The 17,248-nt window shown below is 34.7% G+C and overlaps 1 protein-coding gene and 1 long non-coding RNA gene across 6 annotated transcripts in view; one reads left to right on the top strand and one right to left on the bottom strand.

The window, feature by feature from the left end:
• Window positions 1–17,248, top strand: part of LOC138179741 (protein Wnt-4) — a 75,598-nt gene that overhangs the window by 49,082 nt on the left and 9,268 nt on the right. For 2 of the 4 annotated variants that reach the window (XM_069112836.1, XM_069112845.1), the window contains exons 2-4: window positions 8,298–8,478; window positions 13,886–14,009; window positions 14,642–14,799. In XM_069112836.1, the coding sequence (XP_068968937.1) occupies window positions 8,298–8,478; window positions 13,886–14,009; window positions 14,642–14,799 (463 nt within the window). Of the gene's footprint in view, window positions 1–8,297; window positions 8,479–12,947; window positions 13,113–13,782; window positions 13,818–13,885; window positions 14,010–14,641; window positions 14,800–17,248 lie in introns of those variants that run through there. The other 2 variants (XM_069112855.1, XM_069112865.1) reach the window with 2 other exon arrangements.
• On the bottom strand, window positions 11,655–13,543 carry LOC138179816 (uncharacterized). 2 transcript variants are annotated; one of them, XR_011173129.1, is made up of 4 exons: window positions 13,249–13,543; window positions 12,734–12,944; window positions 12,502–12,647; window positions 11,655–11,835 (listed from the first exon to the last, which is right to left on the bottom strand). It is a non-coding gene; the product is annotated as an uncharacterized LOC138179816 (long non-coding RNA). The 2 variants fall into 2 exon arrangements; XR_011173128.1 differs by lacking the exon at window positions 11,655–11,835 and having other exon boundaries at window positions 11,854–12,647; window positions 13,249–13,540.

The raw sequence follows: 17,248 nt of genomic DNA on the forward strand, positions 1-17,248 counted from the left end.
CAAACGTAGAACCGTGGCACGGTCGTAAAACTGTAAGAGCCGCCCATGAGTATTTATCTACGTTGCTTTCTGTGGGTTCGTAAACGGAACCACGGCAGCGAATCTTAGCCAGACAACCTGACGAACGGTCGACTTTTCGTCTGGTATCGTCGGTTTACGACCGCGTCGACGATAGATGTTGTCTGATCATCGTCGGTAGCGGTTCTAGTTCTCTTTGCGACGTCTTTTCGAAACTCTTCTTGGTGTTTCCTGCTCCTTCTGCTTGAAACGGATCCGATTACAGTTTTTCCGTCTAGCAGTAGCAGCCTATCGAAGAGTGAGGTTGTTGTCTCTTTGAAGATGAAGTAGACGAGGTTGTTCGTCAGCGTCGAGTGAAGGAGAGGGTTGTATAGGTATGGCGAGAGGAGCTGGGTTAGGTTATCGAACTGGTTCGAGTGGTGTAGAGTGTTTCTTCATGTAGGAATGGTTTCTAGAAGGCTGATTTTCTCGGAATTTTTAGAATAGGATTTTTAACCCCTCTATACACTCACGCTTGGATGTTTGGTGCGTCCTTCGCCTTTTAGACGAAACTGAGATTTTTGTAGATTTTTCTGGAAAATAAGAATATTATAATTGTAACTTCTATTTTTGATGATATACGAATTTGGAATAGATGTTATTAGTTTCATTATTTTTTAAATAGTATCTGGATTTTCTAGAAATTTTCTAGAAAGAGTTTTGAACAAAGCTAGTTGAAGTTCGAATTTCTTGCGAAGTGCACTGATGTCTTAAGAATCTTCAACGGAATTAAATATTTCTTCGATAAAAAAGAATTGATGAATACTTTAAGAATTTGAAAGAAGGAATTCCCAACTAGGATGTCTAAAAAAATATAGTAAAAATGATGTGTAAACACAAAACAAAAGTTGTCATTGAAAATATTAAAAGCGTAAAATAAAAATTAAAATACCAAGTAGAACAGCTAATCTAAAACTTTTCTTTCATCACGTCGTGCTAAAAATATTACATTCCCTATACTATACAATTTACGTTATATACATACACATCCAAACGTACGTACAAAAATATATAAAACCATCCACATAGAACCGATAATATCCGGTAGCTTACCGGTTAATGCTACGACAGAACGATGTATGTATTGTGGTCTTTTCGGCTGGATTTATCCTCCATTATAACGTCGGCGTGGAGTGTGTGTTCTCGACATAAATGGGCCCTATCGCTGTCACGTGGACAAAGCATGGGTCGACGTGCCCGTGACGGCAACGCGATACCTCCACCTAACAATAATCATAATAATCATAATCATAATCATAATCATAATAATCGGAATCATAATCGTGGCGCGGCTAAGGGTTTGCCGCCGCCGCCGATGATAAAGGCAAAACGCGGCATATACTCTCTGTACGAACAGAGAAAGATAGAAAAAGAGAAGAAAGATGTGAAAAGGGTGAGGTGAGTATAGTAGTGGTGGGATCTAGTGCACGTTCACGCGGCTTCCTCCTTCCTTTCCTCTTCCATAGGCTTGCTTCCCTTTACCTCCTCCCCTTTGAATGGGGAGCAGCCCTCCCGCGGCCCCGGATACATCATCGGATCTGAATATGGATTTCTTTCTTTCCGACCGCCGCTTTGTCGAATTATTATTCTCCTTTCTCCTATATGTACTTACCTTAACCCCACCTCCACCCTTTCTTTGTACTCTGGGTGAATCACCTAATCTTGTGCACCTGAACAATTGATAATTTAGATTAGGTTGAGATTGGTTACTTTATTTACAATTAGACTGCGAATTTTTATACAGTTTTATGCTTTTATGAACAGGACTAAAGAAATGAAACTTGCATAGAAATTTGTTTCATCCAATAAAAATTATAAAGAATACTTTGGACAGAGCATTGGATATTTTATTATTTTTCTAGATCATATACAGTCTGTAGATTTTTGCGCCTCTAATTTTAGTCTAAAAATCCGTAGTTTATCTGTAATGTACCTATTAGGAAATGGTATTGTAATTAATTGTGTTATAAGATTTGATGTGTGGCTTTTTGAAGAGGTTAGGATGTAAAATATTATTGATGGACGGTAGATGTTATTGTATTTACAGGAAAATTAAATGTGTAAAGATGTACAAAAGATATTCAATGTAAAGTATTTAATGTAATATTCAGAGAGTGAAACAAATCTCCAATTAGCGTTCACTTCTTTTATTGGGATCAGAAAAACTTGAGTTTGCCTGAACGTTCATAATTTATTCATAGATAAGCACCATACAACAAATTTATGTTTTGATATAGTATATAATATGTGTGCTGTACATCTATATATCATCAAAATTGCCATGTTAATCCTCTTCCTAAAATATGGACTGTAGACAATGTAGACAAAACTAATAGAGAATGAAAAATGAATGTCAGTATGTATGTATGTGGTTCCAATTCAAACAAATTGCAAGTGCAGATTGCAGTCCATATATATGTTGCATTATAAGTTATAACATAATATAACCAAACTTGTTTATTTTGTCTCATGTACCTCTTTTTCACATTTCAGTTTCATCTTTTCCAACATATCCTTACATGGTTTCAGTTCAATTGATTCACTCCGTTGATGGCAAAATCAGAGTGCACCTTGATTGCAGCTCATACATGTTGCATCTAACCTATCTGTTATTCATACATGTTAATCTGTTTGCCTTGCCCTGTTCATTTTTCAATTATAGTTTCATTCTTTTCCATTACTTTTTTCCTTTGGTCGGTTCTTTATTCTCTAACCATCTCGAATATCCGTAGCTCACCGCGAGACCTTATCCCGAACAGAGTGTGCACTCGACTGTTGCATCCTTTTCTCCATTCGTTCACTTTGCCTCCTTCTCCACCGCCCGACGCTGGTTATCTAGCGCGACGGTGACATCCTGCGCGGTATCGTTTGCCCATGATTCCATTTCGAACGATTTGTCTGGGTAAACGGAGTCCTCTCGCGGGATCAAGTTTTTGCGGTTTTTTGATCGTCTTCAGCGGCCAACTGCGGTTGGTTGTGCGGAAAGGGATCCTTTTTAAACTTGTGGCTTTGTTTCTGTGGAATTCGATTAAACGGAATACGTGTTCAGTTTTGTTATTGGTTTTTGATATTATTGTTTGTGACAGCAATTGAGTTTTCTGTGAAATTTTAAAATGAGAATAATTAATAAAACTGTATCAAATTGTTATGCTAAATAATACATAACGAAAATTATTTAATGTTTTATAAAGTAATGACAATTTTTTCTAAATCTGAGAATTGGAAAAAGAAATTCCCTAGATCCTAAACTGATAACTTTTCAAATCTTTATCTAATATATTGTAAATTCCATGCATGTACTTATACATTATAGTCATAGTTGCACTAGAATTTCTTCTTTAAAATATTTCTTAAATTTTAGATCTTTGTTTCAGTATATTTTAAATTCTATGTATCACGCTATGTAAATTACATCGTAATGTACACACTGCATCGTAAATTCGTCCCACGAATTCATTCTAAGAATTCTTTAGATCGAGGATTCTTGCAAAATCTCTATCTACATTCCTACAACCATTTATGTATATATATATGTGTATTTATCTTCCTCCGTCTCTCGTCTATCTAACCTTGACCGCGTTAGTCGATGAACCGTCGATACCTTTTCCCCATAAGAGCCGGCCACCCGAACCATATCGCCAACCGCCTATTGATTGCAATATTGCGCGACTAACACGTATTTAAGGGTAGCCGACCAACAAAATCTTCTATTTAACCATCGGCTTAGCCTTTTCATAAACATCGATACTCCAAATGACTGGGATGATCTTCTCGTCGATGATGCCAATACACTATACGTACATATAAGACACTTCCTTCGTCCCTATAATTTCGGGTTTTATAATCTTTCGTAACATTGTATAACATACAATAGTACTTGGACTTTGGCTCACTCTATTTCAGATCTTGTTAAATAAAAATATTTATATCGATGACAATTATCGATAATTATGGTTACAGATATTTTTCCATTTCCATAAACTTCAAATATTAAATAGCGTGATTTCGTTGTGGGGGTGGAAGGGTGGTGGGAAGAGGTCAGTGAAAGAGAGCCGTAAACCGTGGTCAAACAAATCCGAAATAGGTATGGAAGCTAGTCGAGGAGTTTGGCGCGCAAACAAATAATAAACGCTCCTACGCCGTTGCAGCGGTCAGCCTCGTTAGATGACTCATGTGATTTCCGCGCTAGAGATTGAAATTGCTGGCGGAGGATACGGTGGTGATTAGAAAGAGGTTTCGTGGTGATGGTACGTGGTACTGGTTTTTTTGAGAGCATAAATTCTTATAGGGAATTAATATCAGCGGTAGGAAGAGATTCGAAAAATACTGTGACTGTTTCATTCGAAATGGTAGTAGGAGGAAATTCGAGGAAGTCAAAGGAAGAAATTTTGATTATGATCAATCGACTTAGTATAATTTTTGGTGACTTAAAAGAGAAGGTAAACATTCCTAGCGGATCAAAAGATATGTATTTAGGAAATGTAGTTGCTTAATTTGAAACGAGTTTAAACATTCTACGAAGTTAAAACAGGGAAGTAGAATCAGGAAAAGTAAAATTCAAATATTGACTGAATTTCTCAATAAATAAAATCATATTTCTTTTTATCTACAGTGAAAAATATCATTTTATATATTTGTAGCGGCACATGAGTCAGAGGACGATGCGAATCGAGAGCGACTCATGTTGTTTTGCCTCGGGACATTGACACCGTCTTGACGTACAAAACGTAACGATAAACAAACTCCGGACGAAACAATATCTCCGCTATGTGCAACCGTCAACCGAAGTCGAATTTAAACTTTCCGGTAGTCCCCAGACCAATATAAATAAACGAACACGATCTTTAGGACAATTAGTATCGAACGAACGTAAGCGTTACCTAGCGTACGAGTATCGAACATTCTTCTACCGAGTGACTTTGAGCGAACGACAATTGACTCTGTATTCTGTACATACAGGGTGGTTGGTAACTGATGGTACCGGTTTTTCTACGCGAAAAAAGAAGTCGAAAATATAGAATAAAAATTTTTTTTTAATTTTCTTTTTTTTTTAAATTTTTCCATCGAGACAACGATCTACAGTGAGATCCGTTTTAACGTACCACACGCGTACCGAGCGAAATTTTAAAGTCGATTTTCTCGAAAACAAAGCCTCATACGAAAAATTTTTATTCTATATTTTCGACTTCTTTTTTCGTGTAGAATCACCCCCTTTCCGCTTGTACCACCAGTTACCAACCACCCTGTATATTTAAAAATACTTTTAAATACATTTAACGGCACAAGTATCAACTCGTCTCGTTATTGCATAAACCAGCTCGTAAAGTCCACCACATATTCTACTTAGCCCAAGAAACAAAAGAGGGAAAGATACGCAACATTGCAAAAATATCAAAGATATGAATGTAAATATCAGTATGAAAAGTATGAGAGAAAGAGGTTAACTTAAATAAGAGATAAATTATCCCAAAGGATTAATAGCAACACTGACTTATCTTCCCTTTAGACCGCATCTGTAATTCCGAGTAGCCAGGCGCTTCGGGAGTAATCGAGTTCGTGGGCAGATTAAAATCTTCTCAAACTCGCATTAAGGAAGCTCGAAGGCGCGTCCGCACGAGAATTGGTCACTCCCTCGGCGTGTGTCGTACGTGTAGAAGTTGACGCGACGACCCGTTCCCTTAAACGTTGCCCACGGGGTTGCAATCATCGTTCCCGGGCCCGGCCAAGGCCACACCCTCGATTCTCATTAAGATTTACCGCCTAAACGACCGCTACCTATGCTCTGAAGGGGGGCAACCTTTGAAAAATAATAGAAAATGACAGGACCACTTCTATTCTTTCTTTTTTTTCCTATATTTCCTGTTTTTTCTTCTTACGACGCCGCGATTAACGAGAGGCGGGGAAACGTTTCCGAACTTCTAGACTCTTTTTTTTACTTTTATTTACTTTTTTTTGTAACTAATCCTTCCTCTGCTGTTATTTAGGATTATATTGCATTGGTATATATAAAGTCTAAAATTTATCTGTATTTTTTAAATTTATTTAAATTTGATACTGAAGTAAGTACAAAGCTTTTTTGTATAATATTTTATTAACTGATACTATTACATTATAATAATTTATCAACTAATGATATTACATTATAGGTATATTGACAAGTTACAAGCAAAATAGGTTAGGAATCTCTTTTCTATAGTCTCTTACAATTTTAAAATAATTTATGATTTTTACAATTCCCTTGAAAAATTTCACTTGTTTATTATCAAACTTGTTACTATTATGCAAAGATATTGCATTGTTCGTAATTATGTTTGCTGGTAGGTACGCTCCTTAAAACGGCGAACTGATCTTTCTCAGTAAAGTTAATTGCAAGCGAAAAGTCAACCAATCGTTCTTCCTACATGTGGTATATATTGAGTATAGGGGTAGGCAAGACACGATATTTTCGCGCGTCTGCACCAGAATATAGGTTTTTGCACGCAGGTACTCATTACGAGTGGCCGGCATTAAATAAATTCGATAATTGAGCCGGATGATCGGACATGTTGGATCTCTTTGCGGCCACCCGTAAATTAATGGAGCTTTACGAGGAATTAAATTCGACACGCTTTCTCTGAGATATACCGTGTACACGCCTCTTTGATTCCTTGTACGCTTTCACCCAGGTGCCGTGAACTTTTCGGGAGATGAACGCCGCAGAAAAAAATGCTGCCGGTTCATGTAGCATTTTATCCCTAACCAAACCCTTTGTAGCAAGTAAATATACCGCCGTTCGTAAGTATAATAGTTAAATACTTAATAGGACATTTATGGAGAAATATAAACTTGGATAATCATATTGGGAAATTATTAAAATACTTCTTTCGATATAAATTCGGATCAGAAAGTCAAAAGCTTTAGGTCATTATAGTGAATTTGTATACATGGTTATTGATATAAATTTGTATTGAAGCATTCTTTCAATAATGAACTGAAGTAATATATTTTTTAACGAAATGTAATGTTCAAAGTCACTACTATAAATTTGAGGTTATGAAACATATTATATCGAAATGTTTTCCTCACAATGAACCGAAATACATGCATTCAATTTATTTTGACAAAAAGATATTTAATACTAATATGGAAATATAGTGTTTAATAAAATTTTATATTTCATGACACTACTTCAAGTTTGTAATTACCAATATAAATTCAATATTAATATTAAAAAATTTCATTTACATTGAAAACAATTAATAACTTTTGCTAGCAAGATTCTTGAAGATTTATGTGATTCATGTGATAGGAAAGTTAAGTCTTCTTGTCTCATGTTACGACGTAGACAATCCCTGTTGTCGGTTCTTGCGGATCCTCTTATATTGTCGGGCATCGGTTACCCTTAGCTGTTGCCCTTCGTCCTTTTCCCCTCTATAATTTTCACTCGAATACCTGCTCTAATTATAGGTGGTTCGTCACGGCGAGAGTTCCTTTGTGGGTAACCTCGGTACGAGCGAGGCTACCGAGTAGCTGTCCTCTATGCTTCGTGAAAATACAGGGTGGGCAAGTAATATATGACATGAGAGTGGGGAGAAGGAAATTCCGTGATTCGAGAATGATGGGGGAACAATATTAATCTATATAGATATACTGGATTTTTTAAATGATAATTTTCAAAATAATATTATCCTTTTACTTGAAGCTTGCATTGACTGCCTGAATTAATTTTTTGTAAATGCAAAAAAGTATATAAAACCCGTTACATTGACATACGTTGATAATTCTAACGTTAACTTCATTAAATCTGTAACTCATCCTCACATCTCATCTTTCATTCCAACTAATGTAAATATTTTCCTGAAGCTACAACTAATACAATAATTTTGATTAAGATTTTATGACAATTATCATCTATTTGATAGTCCTAATATCAAACTTACTAAATCTGTACCTAATCCTATAACCTAACGCTAACCTAACCTCACTTTCCATCTTCTGTTTCAACTTACATAAATATCTTCATAAACCTATATGTATAATAAATTAGTTAGTATTTTATTCGACTTTTATACCAAGCAACTTGGTAGTTTTAATATTACGTTTATGAAACTTCAAGCTAATCTCACTTCTGATCAATTCCAACTTACATAAGTATTTCCGTAAATCTATCACTATAAGTTGGTTGAGATTTCATAAGAAGGTTCACGTAAGAAATTGAAGGATAATAACAATAATGGTTGCTGCTTCCGGGATTGTTTCAGGTATCTGGGTGTTGAACCACGGCTGAATAGCGGATCAAGTTCTGGAAGCGGTGGCGATGGTCAAGCGCAGATCGTTGGCGCGGGTGTGATCGGGCCGGCAAGCGCCGAAAAGAACTGCAAGAGTGTGCACCTGACCGCGAAGCAGCAGGCGATATGCTCCCGCTCGCCGCCAGTCCTGCAGGTATTTACCTCACGGCAGGGGCAACCTCTCTCCTTCACCGTTCGGATTAATGGCCGGGGAAGCACGCGGCTAATTCGATTCGCCGGCCCTCCGTGCGGCCTGTTGGCCGAACGTTTACGACATTGTCCGCACGATCTTTACACTTTGTCGATTTTTCAAAGGAGGACCGATGAGAAATCAATATTCCATTTTTTCCTATACTTATCTCATTTTTATTTTTTTTAAATGTTCTTTTTTTTTAGGTTAGTTTCTTAATTGATCAAACATTTTTGATATTGTTCGTACAATCTTTACACATTTTTTTACCAATTTTCCAGCGGAGAATCAATGAGAAATCAGGCTTTTGATCGCTTTTCGTCCTTTTTTTCAATTTCATTTTTTTCCGTAGATCAGATTTTTATTGGCCAAGCATTTGTGATATTGACCGTATGATCTTTACGCTCTGCGGATATTTCAACAGAGAACTAGTGAGAAATCAATTTTAGATTCTTTTTGTCACTTTTATGTTTTTTAATTCTCTTTTTTTTTAATTTAATACGCTGTTGGTTAATCGTTTGTGATATTGTCTATACGATTTTTACATTCTGCTCCTTTTTTTAACAGGATACTAGTAGAAAATCAATTTTAGATTCTTTTCTTCTTTTTTCCTTAAAAGTGGGACTATTGGCAGCTATAGTGTGAAACTTATACCGAAGAAACTAAAATGAAGGGGACTTGCATGAAAAAGTTAAAGTTTAGATAATGTTGTCATAAGTGAATTAGTGGCAGAGTAAACATTTTGCTGCACATATTTTTCGCTCCAGCAAATTTTTCTTTACGTTATCTAACGTCAATTAGGTGATGAATTAAACATTTTCGATATAATAGCGTATAAGGATGAATTTTTCAAAGATTTCTTTATAGATATAGAATAGATATAGATTAGAGATATAAAAACCATAAGAGTTCAGTAATAATAACAGTTTCTCTGCATTACCGCCATCGAACTTCGTCGTTAATGTGAACCGAAAGTATAATTTTGTAAGAAACCCAAATACACGTGTGAAGGGGCGAATAGCATAATTTCGCATTGAACCGTGTCATTAAATATGCATACGTAAAAGGAAGGTCAGGACGCTTTCTTTTTCAATTTCTATGATGATAGCTATTCCATACATTTATTCTCTCGAATTCTTTTGACATTCTGTTATTATATTATTTTTTTCTATTAACTCTTCATCTTCTAACACATTCAAATTAAACTTTCTTTAGATGAAGAAATAATAAATAAATATGGTAATAAATAATAATAACTCTAGTATCGTAACTACTATAGTTAGTTTATTAATGATAAGTAGATTGAACAGATGTTAATTGAACAGAAAATAATGTTCGTTAAACGTGAACTAATCGCAGCAAACGTATAATAATCAACACAGCCAAGTAATTAATCAACGTCTCTCATAAACCACACTCTTTGACATCTCATCTCGTACTGCTGTTAATTCGTTTATTGTCCCCTAGCAACCCCTTGTCTTGTCAACCCCCAGGCCCCTCTTCCATGATACTACATAATAATAATACAATAATTTATTGTATATCAGATTTTACATTTATTGGAAAGAGTTTCCTTAGCATACCGGATTAGTTTCCTTAATATACATTTTCTTATTTTAAGAATAATTATTCTAGCATTTCTTCACAACTATTTTCTATAGCATACATTAGACAAAAATGTAGTGTAGATAATAATAATACAAAATAATATAATAACGTTTAATTGCGCTTGTAAACAAATATAAAATATATAACATAACATAACATAACATATAACACAATAATATATAACATAATATACAGGGTGGTTGGTAACTGGTGGTACAAGCGGAAAGGGAGTGATTCTACGCGAAAAAAGAAGTCGAAAATATAGAATAAAAATTTTCCGTTTGAGGCTTTGTTTTCGAGAAAATCGACTTTGAATTTTCGCTCGGTACGCGTGCACTTTATCACGTCTCGTTATAACGGATCTCACTGTAGATCGTTGTTTCGATGGAAAAATTAAAAAAAAAAAATTAAAAAAAAATTTTATTCTATATTTTCGACTTCTTTTTTCGCATAGAATCACCCCCTTTCCGCTTGTACCATCAGTTACCAACCACCCTGTATAACACAATACTCACTTAAAACAAAATATAGAAAGATATAAACACACGCATCAAAAGAAATGAAAACAAAATATAAAGAGATATAGATTAAAAGAATATAGATAGAAGAAATAAATTGAAATAAAATTTAGAAAGGTGTAAACACACATGTGGATACATGTGTTTCAAGTTCTACGGTGATGTAGAGGGATAAAAAAATGATCCGGGATCTCGAAGGGGAAAATTGAGCGTCGGTGGAAAATGGCGCGAGCGCACCGGTGAATTCGCACGATTCTAAAGAACTCCCGGAATGCAGCGGTCGAGTTGTAGCTTTCGTTTGCCGCGCCTGCAATATTTAATACTCGAGCTCTGGAACAGTCAGGGTCTTCAGTGAACCCTACACGACCTCCTTTCGAGACGCCTCGCAGTCGGTAAATGAAGTCGCGAATTCTCTGATCTTGGATCGAGCCTTGGATCTTCGTGAAACTCTGTTTCTGCCGTTGTAAATTAGTTTGAAACAGCCGAATATTCCAAATGTTTGCGAAAGTTACGTCTACGAGATGGTATTTCAGTTATTTCAAACAAATTTAGTGGAAGATTTGTTTGAGATACCGAGTAGAAACATTATTCAGAGCGTTTAGGCCAAGAATAATTCGTACATTATGTTTTAGTTCAAGAATTATTGCTTGTAGCATGATTTTGAGAGAAGTGTAATGTGATGCATGGTAATGCTTTTAGAAATGAAGATGTCTTGGAAGATTTAGTTTTTCAAATAAATATATTTCTTATGAGAAAATATTAAATACTGTGAAATTTTGAGTAAATATTTAGCTGAAATTTTGAAACGAGCACGTTTCGATTTCTACCGTGTGAAAATATTCTACAATTTTAACGAATACTCAGATTTTTAATAATCACGAAATACGTCCATTTTAATAAATAACTAAATTATTTAAATTATTTCATTGTTCCTCCTAAAAAAAATTTCCTTTAACAGGAACCAGAAATTTGCATGTTCTAAAAAGTTGAAATTTTACAATTGCAAACAACTCCTTAATTGCTACTAAAAGTACTTAATTATACATATATTACTTCAAATGCTATAAAGTGAAACACACTCATTTAAAAATTCCAACCAACAACGTCAAACCTTATCCGACCATTTGCTTCGACTTTCTCCTTGTACCATTTAATTCTACGTTCATTAAAAACCAACACCGAGCACAAGAATTCACTAAAAACAAGAAAAGTAACATTTTATTAGGGATACTTTAACATAACCACATCAACATGAAAAAAAATGTCAATACACGAGTATTAAAGTGCTCACAGCATTCAACGGTACAGAATTTACGCTATAATCTCAAAAAGTAATAAAATTCTAAATAATACCTGCATACTAAAATTAGCTCCCCATACCAAGGGTCTTTAACCTTTATTCCAAGAAGAGCACCTGCACCGGTACATTTATGACAAAAAGCATCTTGCGTTAGGTTTACAGAACTGAGAGATGTGAGTTTAGTTGTTATGCTATGTACCTAATTTAATTTTTAAGTGACGTATTTTTGAGTAGTTTCGATTTTATAAGTTGAAAGCATTTGCGAGCTTAACTTTACACTGTGTAATTAATTTAATGTGCAAGTAATTTACTTTTGTATAGTTTAGATTTTAAGAGAAAAGATTAACTCTTTAATCATCAACTTTTTTGCATTTTCTACGTTACTATACTGTAGTGAAAGAAAATAAATTTTGAACAAGTGGATTAAAACTGCATGCTTTAGAACTGGTCTAATTTATAGATTAATGTATCAACATCAATGTGATATAACCTAAGAAATTAAGATCAAATACAAAAAATCAAATCCATGTTATTATGCTACTATAAATAAATTCCAATTACATAAAGTCTTTGGCAATCTGTCGCAGCCTGCGACGGTTGGATGGCATGGCCGGTAAAAAAGCGGTCAAATGTTACCCAAAATTGCGTTTACCTCTGCCTAATGCACAAATCTTGTCGTGGTGGGGCAGGGCAGAAGCAGTATTCGTCTAGAAACCGGTGTCTAGGTAAACTCGTGGCTCGATATATCTCTTTGAACGACGCCGACTACCTTGCTTTTCCAAATCTTGCTTACCGACAAAAGACCACTCTATGAATATTCATAACGACACCGCGACGGACGTTTAATCCTCGGACGATTAACCAGATACACGTCGAACGATCCTCGATTTGTTTCGTGTCGAAATTTCGGCCATCAAGCTGTACGTGTTTTCTTTTTATCTTTCTCCATCTCTATGGTCTTTATTCTGACCATGAGTTGACTTGGTTTCGGGTTACGAGTTTGGCTGGAAGTATATATAAGGATACTGCTTGTTGATTCAATCATTGTCCAAAAGAATTGTTTAAAATTTCTGTGTAATAAATGGAATTGAAGATGAAGTTGATATTGATTTATATTCGTCATGACTGTTTGAAATATGATTGGTGTTGTGAGTGGAATTTGGTACTTTGAGGTTAGGAATTGATAAAGCTTATTAAACTCCGTTTTCAAGTTTTATTATAAAACAACTATTTGTAATTGTTTTAATTATAAGCCTCTTTTATGTGTACCTGAAATTGTTTCCAACATTTCTCAAATTTTACACTTACCACCTACAAAGCGTTCTCTAATTCTCCCAAACACGTAACCTAAATTAACATCGTTCAACGACAACAACAATTTCTGCAAATAACTTCTAATCAGCATTAATCCCAGTGATCGAAGCCGTATTAATTTCAACCACTTGCTATGACAGATAGTGATTACTAATTGCACGTCAACAGATTCTCAATAGATCCTAATATAGAACATATCCACCCACTGACACCAGTTCAATTACATTCTAATATTAGAATCAACATTAAACGAATCTAATTACAAGCTTACTATACTAGTTACGTAACATATTTGTACATCCTCAATCAATTAATGAGAAACGATATATTGTACTTTCAGAAATCAAACTGATCTCTATTTTTTAAGAGTTTTCAATTTTACGAAACAGGCACATAATTAGAGTTTAACACATTTTCATAAATCTATTTATTACAGAGATATATAAAATATCACAAGCTCCAAGATAAATTTTCGAAAATTTATTTATCTTTGTAATTTGTAATTATCATTGTTCTCTGCATTTTAATTTATCACGTTGATCAGCATGGTTTTTGGAAGACTCGTATGTATGCATATTCATATGAAATTGTTTTCTTTTCCATTCGTGGTTTTCACAGTTTTTACTTTCAGGCAGTCAGCGCGGGCGCGAGGTTGGCCATTGAGGAATGTCAGCACCAGTTTCGGTCGGCCAGATGGAATTGCTCCATCAGCCCGGAAAATCCGGACAACATTTTCGGCGGTGTGATGCTAGTCAGTAAGTAAAATCTTCGTCTTGAAAGGAATAAAGCTTAAGACGCATGCGCAGTGAGAGGAGATCCTCGCAAAGTGGTAGCTTAAGATGAAAAGAAGTTTTAGTTCGACGTGAAAATGGATGTATTCAGAGGTTATGATTGGCGTATTTGAGGCAGGATGGAAATTTGATTTGACAGTAGGTTTTTGGTAACTGAGGATAAAAGTAGTAACTATAATAACACTATATATTCAATTTATATTTATATAAGTATATACTGTAATACACATAAATTCGCATGTAGATACAGACACAGACGTAAACATAGATATAGCCATGATTATAAAGGTAATTAAAGCATTTCTCCGAGAAAATGAGATTCTTAGGAATTTTTTTCAAACTTTAACTACGTGTTAAGAAGCGTACAATACAGAACACGTAGCCCCAAAGCTTTCATATTTAACACATAATGCAATCCAAAGCAATTAAAACATATCTTTTCCCCGTGAGCGAGAAATAACTTTTTTTAATTAAACCTCCCACGGTGCAGGTGTAGCGGTATAATTTTGTTTTTTATTAGAGTAAAATACGCTAGCAGCTTGCAGAAAATGGAAAAACTTGTGCTACAACGGAGAAATTCCGGTGCATCTTTGCAGACAGTCGCGAGGCAGCGTTCGTGTACGCAATATCGGCGGCGGGAGTTGCTTACAGTGTCACCAGAGCCTGTTCCAGGGGCGAACTCACCGATTGCTCGTGCGACAACCGAGTCAGAACACGCCACCCGAATAATTGGCAATGGGGCGGCTGCAGCGAGGTAATTTCCCCTCTATTTGTATTCCCTTCTCCTTTGAAAAATAACGCGCGGGCAAATGATACCATAAATTCGACTCGTCTTATCCTTTAACCTTCCTTAGGCTTGTTCCTTATATAGAAATCTTTAATAATATTACTTGCTGTTAAACTAACCTTACCGGGTCCGGTCAAACGACCGGTTTTAAAATTTAATTTAAAATTGTACATTCATTGTTATTTCTTTTGCTCATCTAACTTTATGTAAATTCTTATATTATCTGATTAATCAATTTGTCGATTTTTGTTAATATAAGAGTTTACATAAAGTTAGATGAACAAAAGAAGTAACAATGAATGCACAATTTTAAATTAAATTTTGAAACCAGTCATTTAACCAGGCCTGATAAGATTAGTATTAAAGTACATGATGATATATGAAGTGGAAATATTATACATATAAGCTTTGATGAGTTGGTAGTTAAGTTTTTAATTTAAAAATTGGAGATGATACAATGTTCTTTTTATTCTTGTAGGTTATTGGTTGATTTATTGAGACTTCATTTATATGATACAGGATAGAGAATCGTTTGAATAAGTTTGAGAGTTTGAATAAGTCATGATATCTAAAAAGATAAGAGACAAATAGTATAGAGGAGAATTGAGTGATTATATGATAGCAATTCTGTTCTGCTTGAGAATATAGTATATAAACGATACAATATCTTTTTAGAGAATTGAAGTCTTTAATACTACATGTATTTTGTGTCGTGAAAACTACCAGTTTGTTTATTAAATTTTTAATACTACAAACGATACAATCACTCTTTCTTACAAAAATTACAAAGTACTTAAAACTATATGAAAATACATTTATTACATTGCATTTACTGTATGTGTAAAAACATACTATTATATCTTGCAAAAAACAATTGCATCCTAATAATATATCAGAATATTATTCTAGAGTTTAATTTCATAACTTGAAGCAACATTTATTCGGGAGTATTTCCACCCTTCTAAAAACCTTGGCAACTTAATTAATTTCGATTCACTTTAACGAATTCCTCTCTTGGTTCTTACGCAACAACGTCCGTTAATTAAGCGAGGCAACGCGCGCAGACGGTCGAATTACATCGCGGGCGGCGAGCTTAAGGCGGCGTTTTCAATTTCGTGGAAACACGAAACCGAAATCGCTCGCGAGTTCTTGATCAATTTTCTTCTTTTCACTTTATCGTGTATCGATCGTAAATCAATCTAAACGGCTGCCGTGGAACTTAATGAAATTCCGTTCCGCCGACAAACGACGATTATTTTCCACCCTTTTCAGGACTGAGGAGAACAGACCGGAGTATACGTAACAGTATCCTTTTCTTCGTGTTCCGCGTGCAGGGTTCAAGGGACAAACCCCTCACCGATACAGAGAACAGTGGTTAGCTTTTTCTCGGGAACTGCTGGTACACTAGAGTCGACAACGGTTTGCTTATGCTTTCTTCTCAAGACAAATAGATTTCAAATATATAGCTTAATTACTTAATGGAAATTTTAATAATGTTGGAAATAGAACTTTGAAAAATATTTTACAATTTCTTTGTACGTTGAAATTAGTTTGAGGTCATGAATCTTTTTCCTCTTTAAGAAGAATTTTGGGAACTTATTAAAATTGAAATATTGACACTTTCTGTTGAGATTTAGTGAGATTTTTCTTTTAATGAAATCTTTAGATATTTTTCATTAAATTTTAGGAAATATCTTAGAATTCTTTTATCGACTGGAATTTGATTTGAATGCATAGACTATTTTTTAATAGAGATGTTAAATGGAATAATTTAGTAAATTAGAAATTGATGTAGAAAGTTAAATATATTTCTATTATATACTCAAAAAAATATTTTACCATCTCTGAAGCATAATATGAATTATTTGATAAAGTGGTCGGCCGAAATCAGTGGGAATTAGTTAATTCGATGAAGGAGGCTTGACTAGGGTAGGAAAACGCTGTTTCATTCTGAAGTATATTAACTTCGAATCAGTGTTGTTAGTAGTTTATGGGCAGGAAACGTGGGAATGATGTACAGGGTGAACCTCCGTTATCTTGAGTGTTTTCGCCGTTAATGAGCCGATCAAAATGCGTTTTATCCAGAATAAATTGGACTACGGGTTGTATTATATATTCATGATTTCACTACGTTTTTTGTTTTGTTTTCTAGGGATCTTAAGACTGCTATCATTTTTTACGCTAGATATTCTTTCTAAGATATTCTTTCATGTGAAGCAAATTAAAAAATTATTATTTCATAAAAATACATGTAGAGGGTGCTACAAAGATATGGGTCTGAAACTGAAAAGAATTTTTGTAAGCTATCAGAAGTTAAATAGAAAAAAAGTTGCCCAACTTAGTAAAAAAATACATAAATTTCTAAACTTTTATAGCCATACATAATATATATTTTAATATTTAGAAGTATATAGAT

This window comes from Bombus flavifrons, chromosome 1 (assembly GCF_040668555.2).
Source record: "Bombus flavifrons isolate JBK064 chromosome 1, iyBomFlav1_principal, whole genome shotgun sequence".
NCBI lineage: Eukaryota > Metazoa > Arthropoda > Insecta > Hymenoptera > Apidae > Bombus > Bombus flavifrons.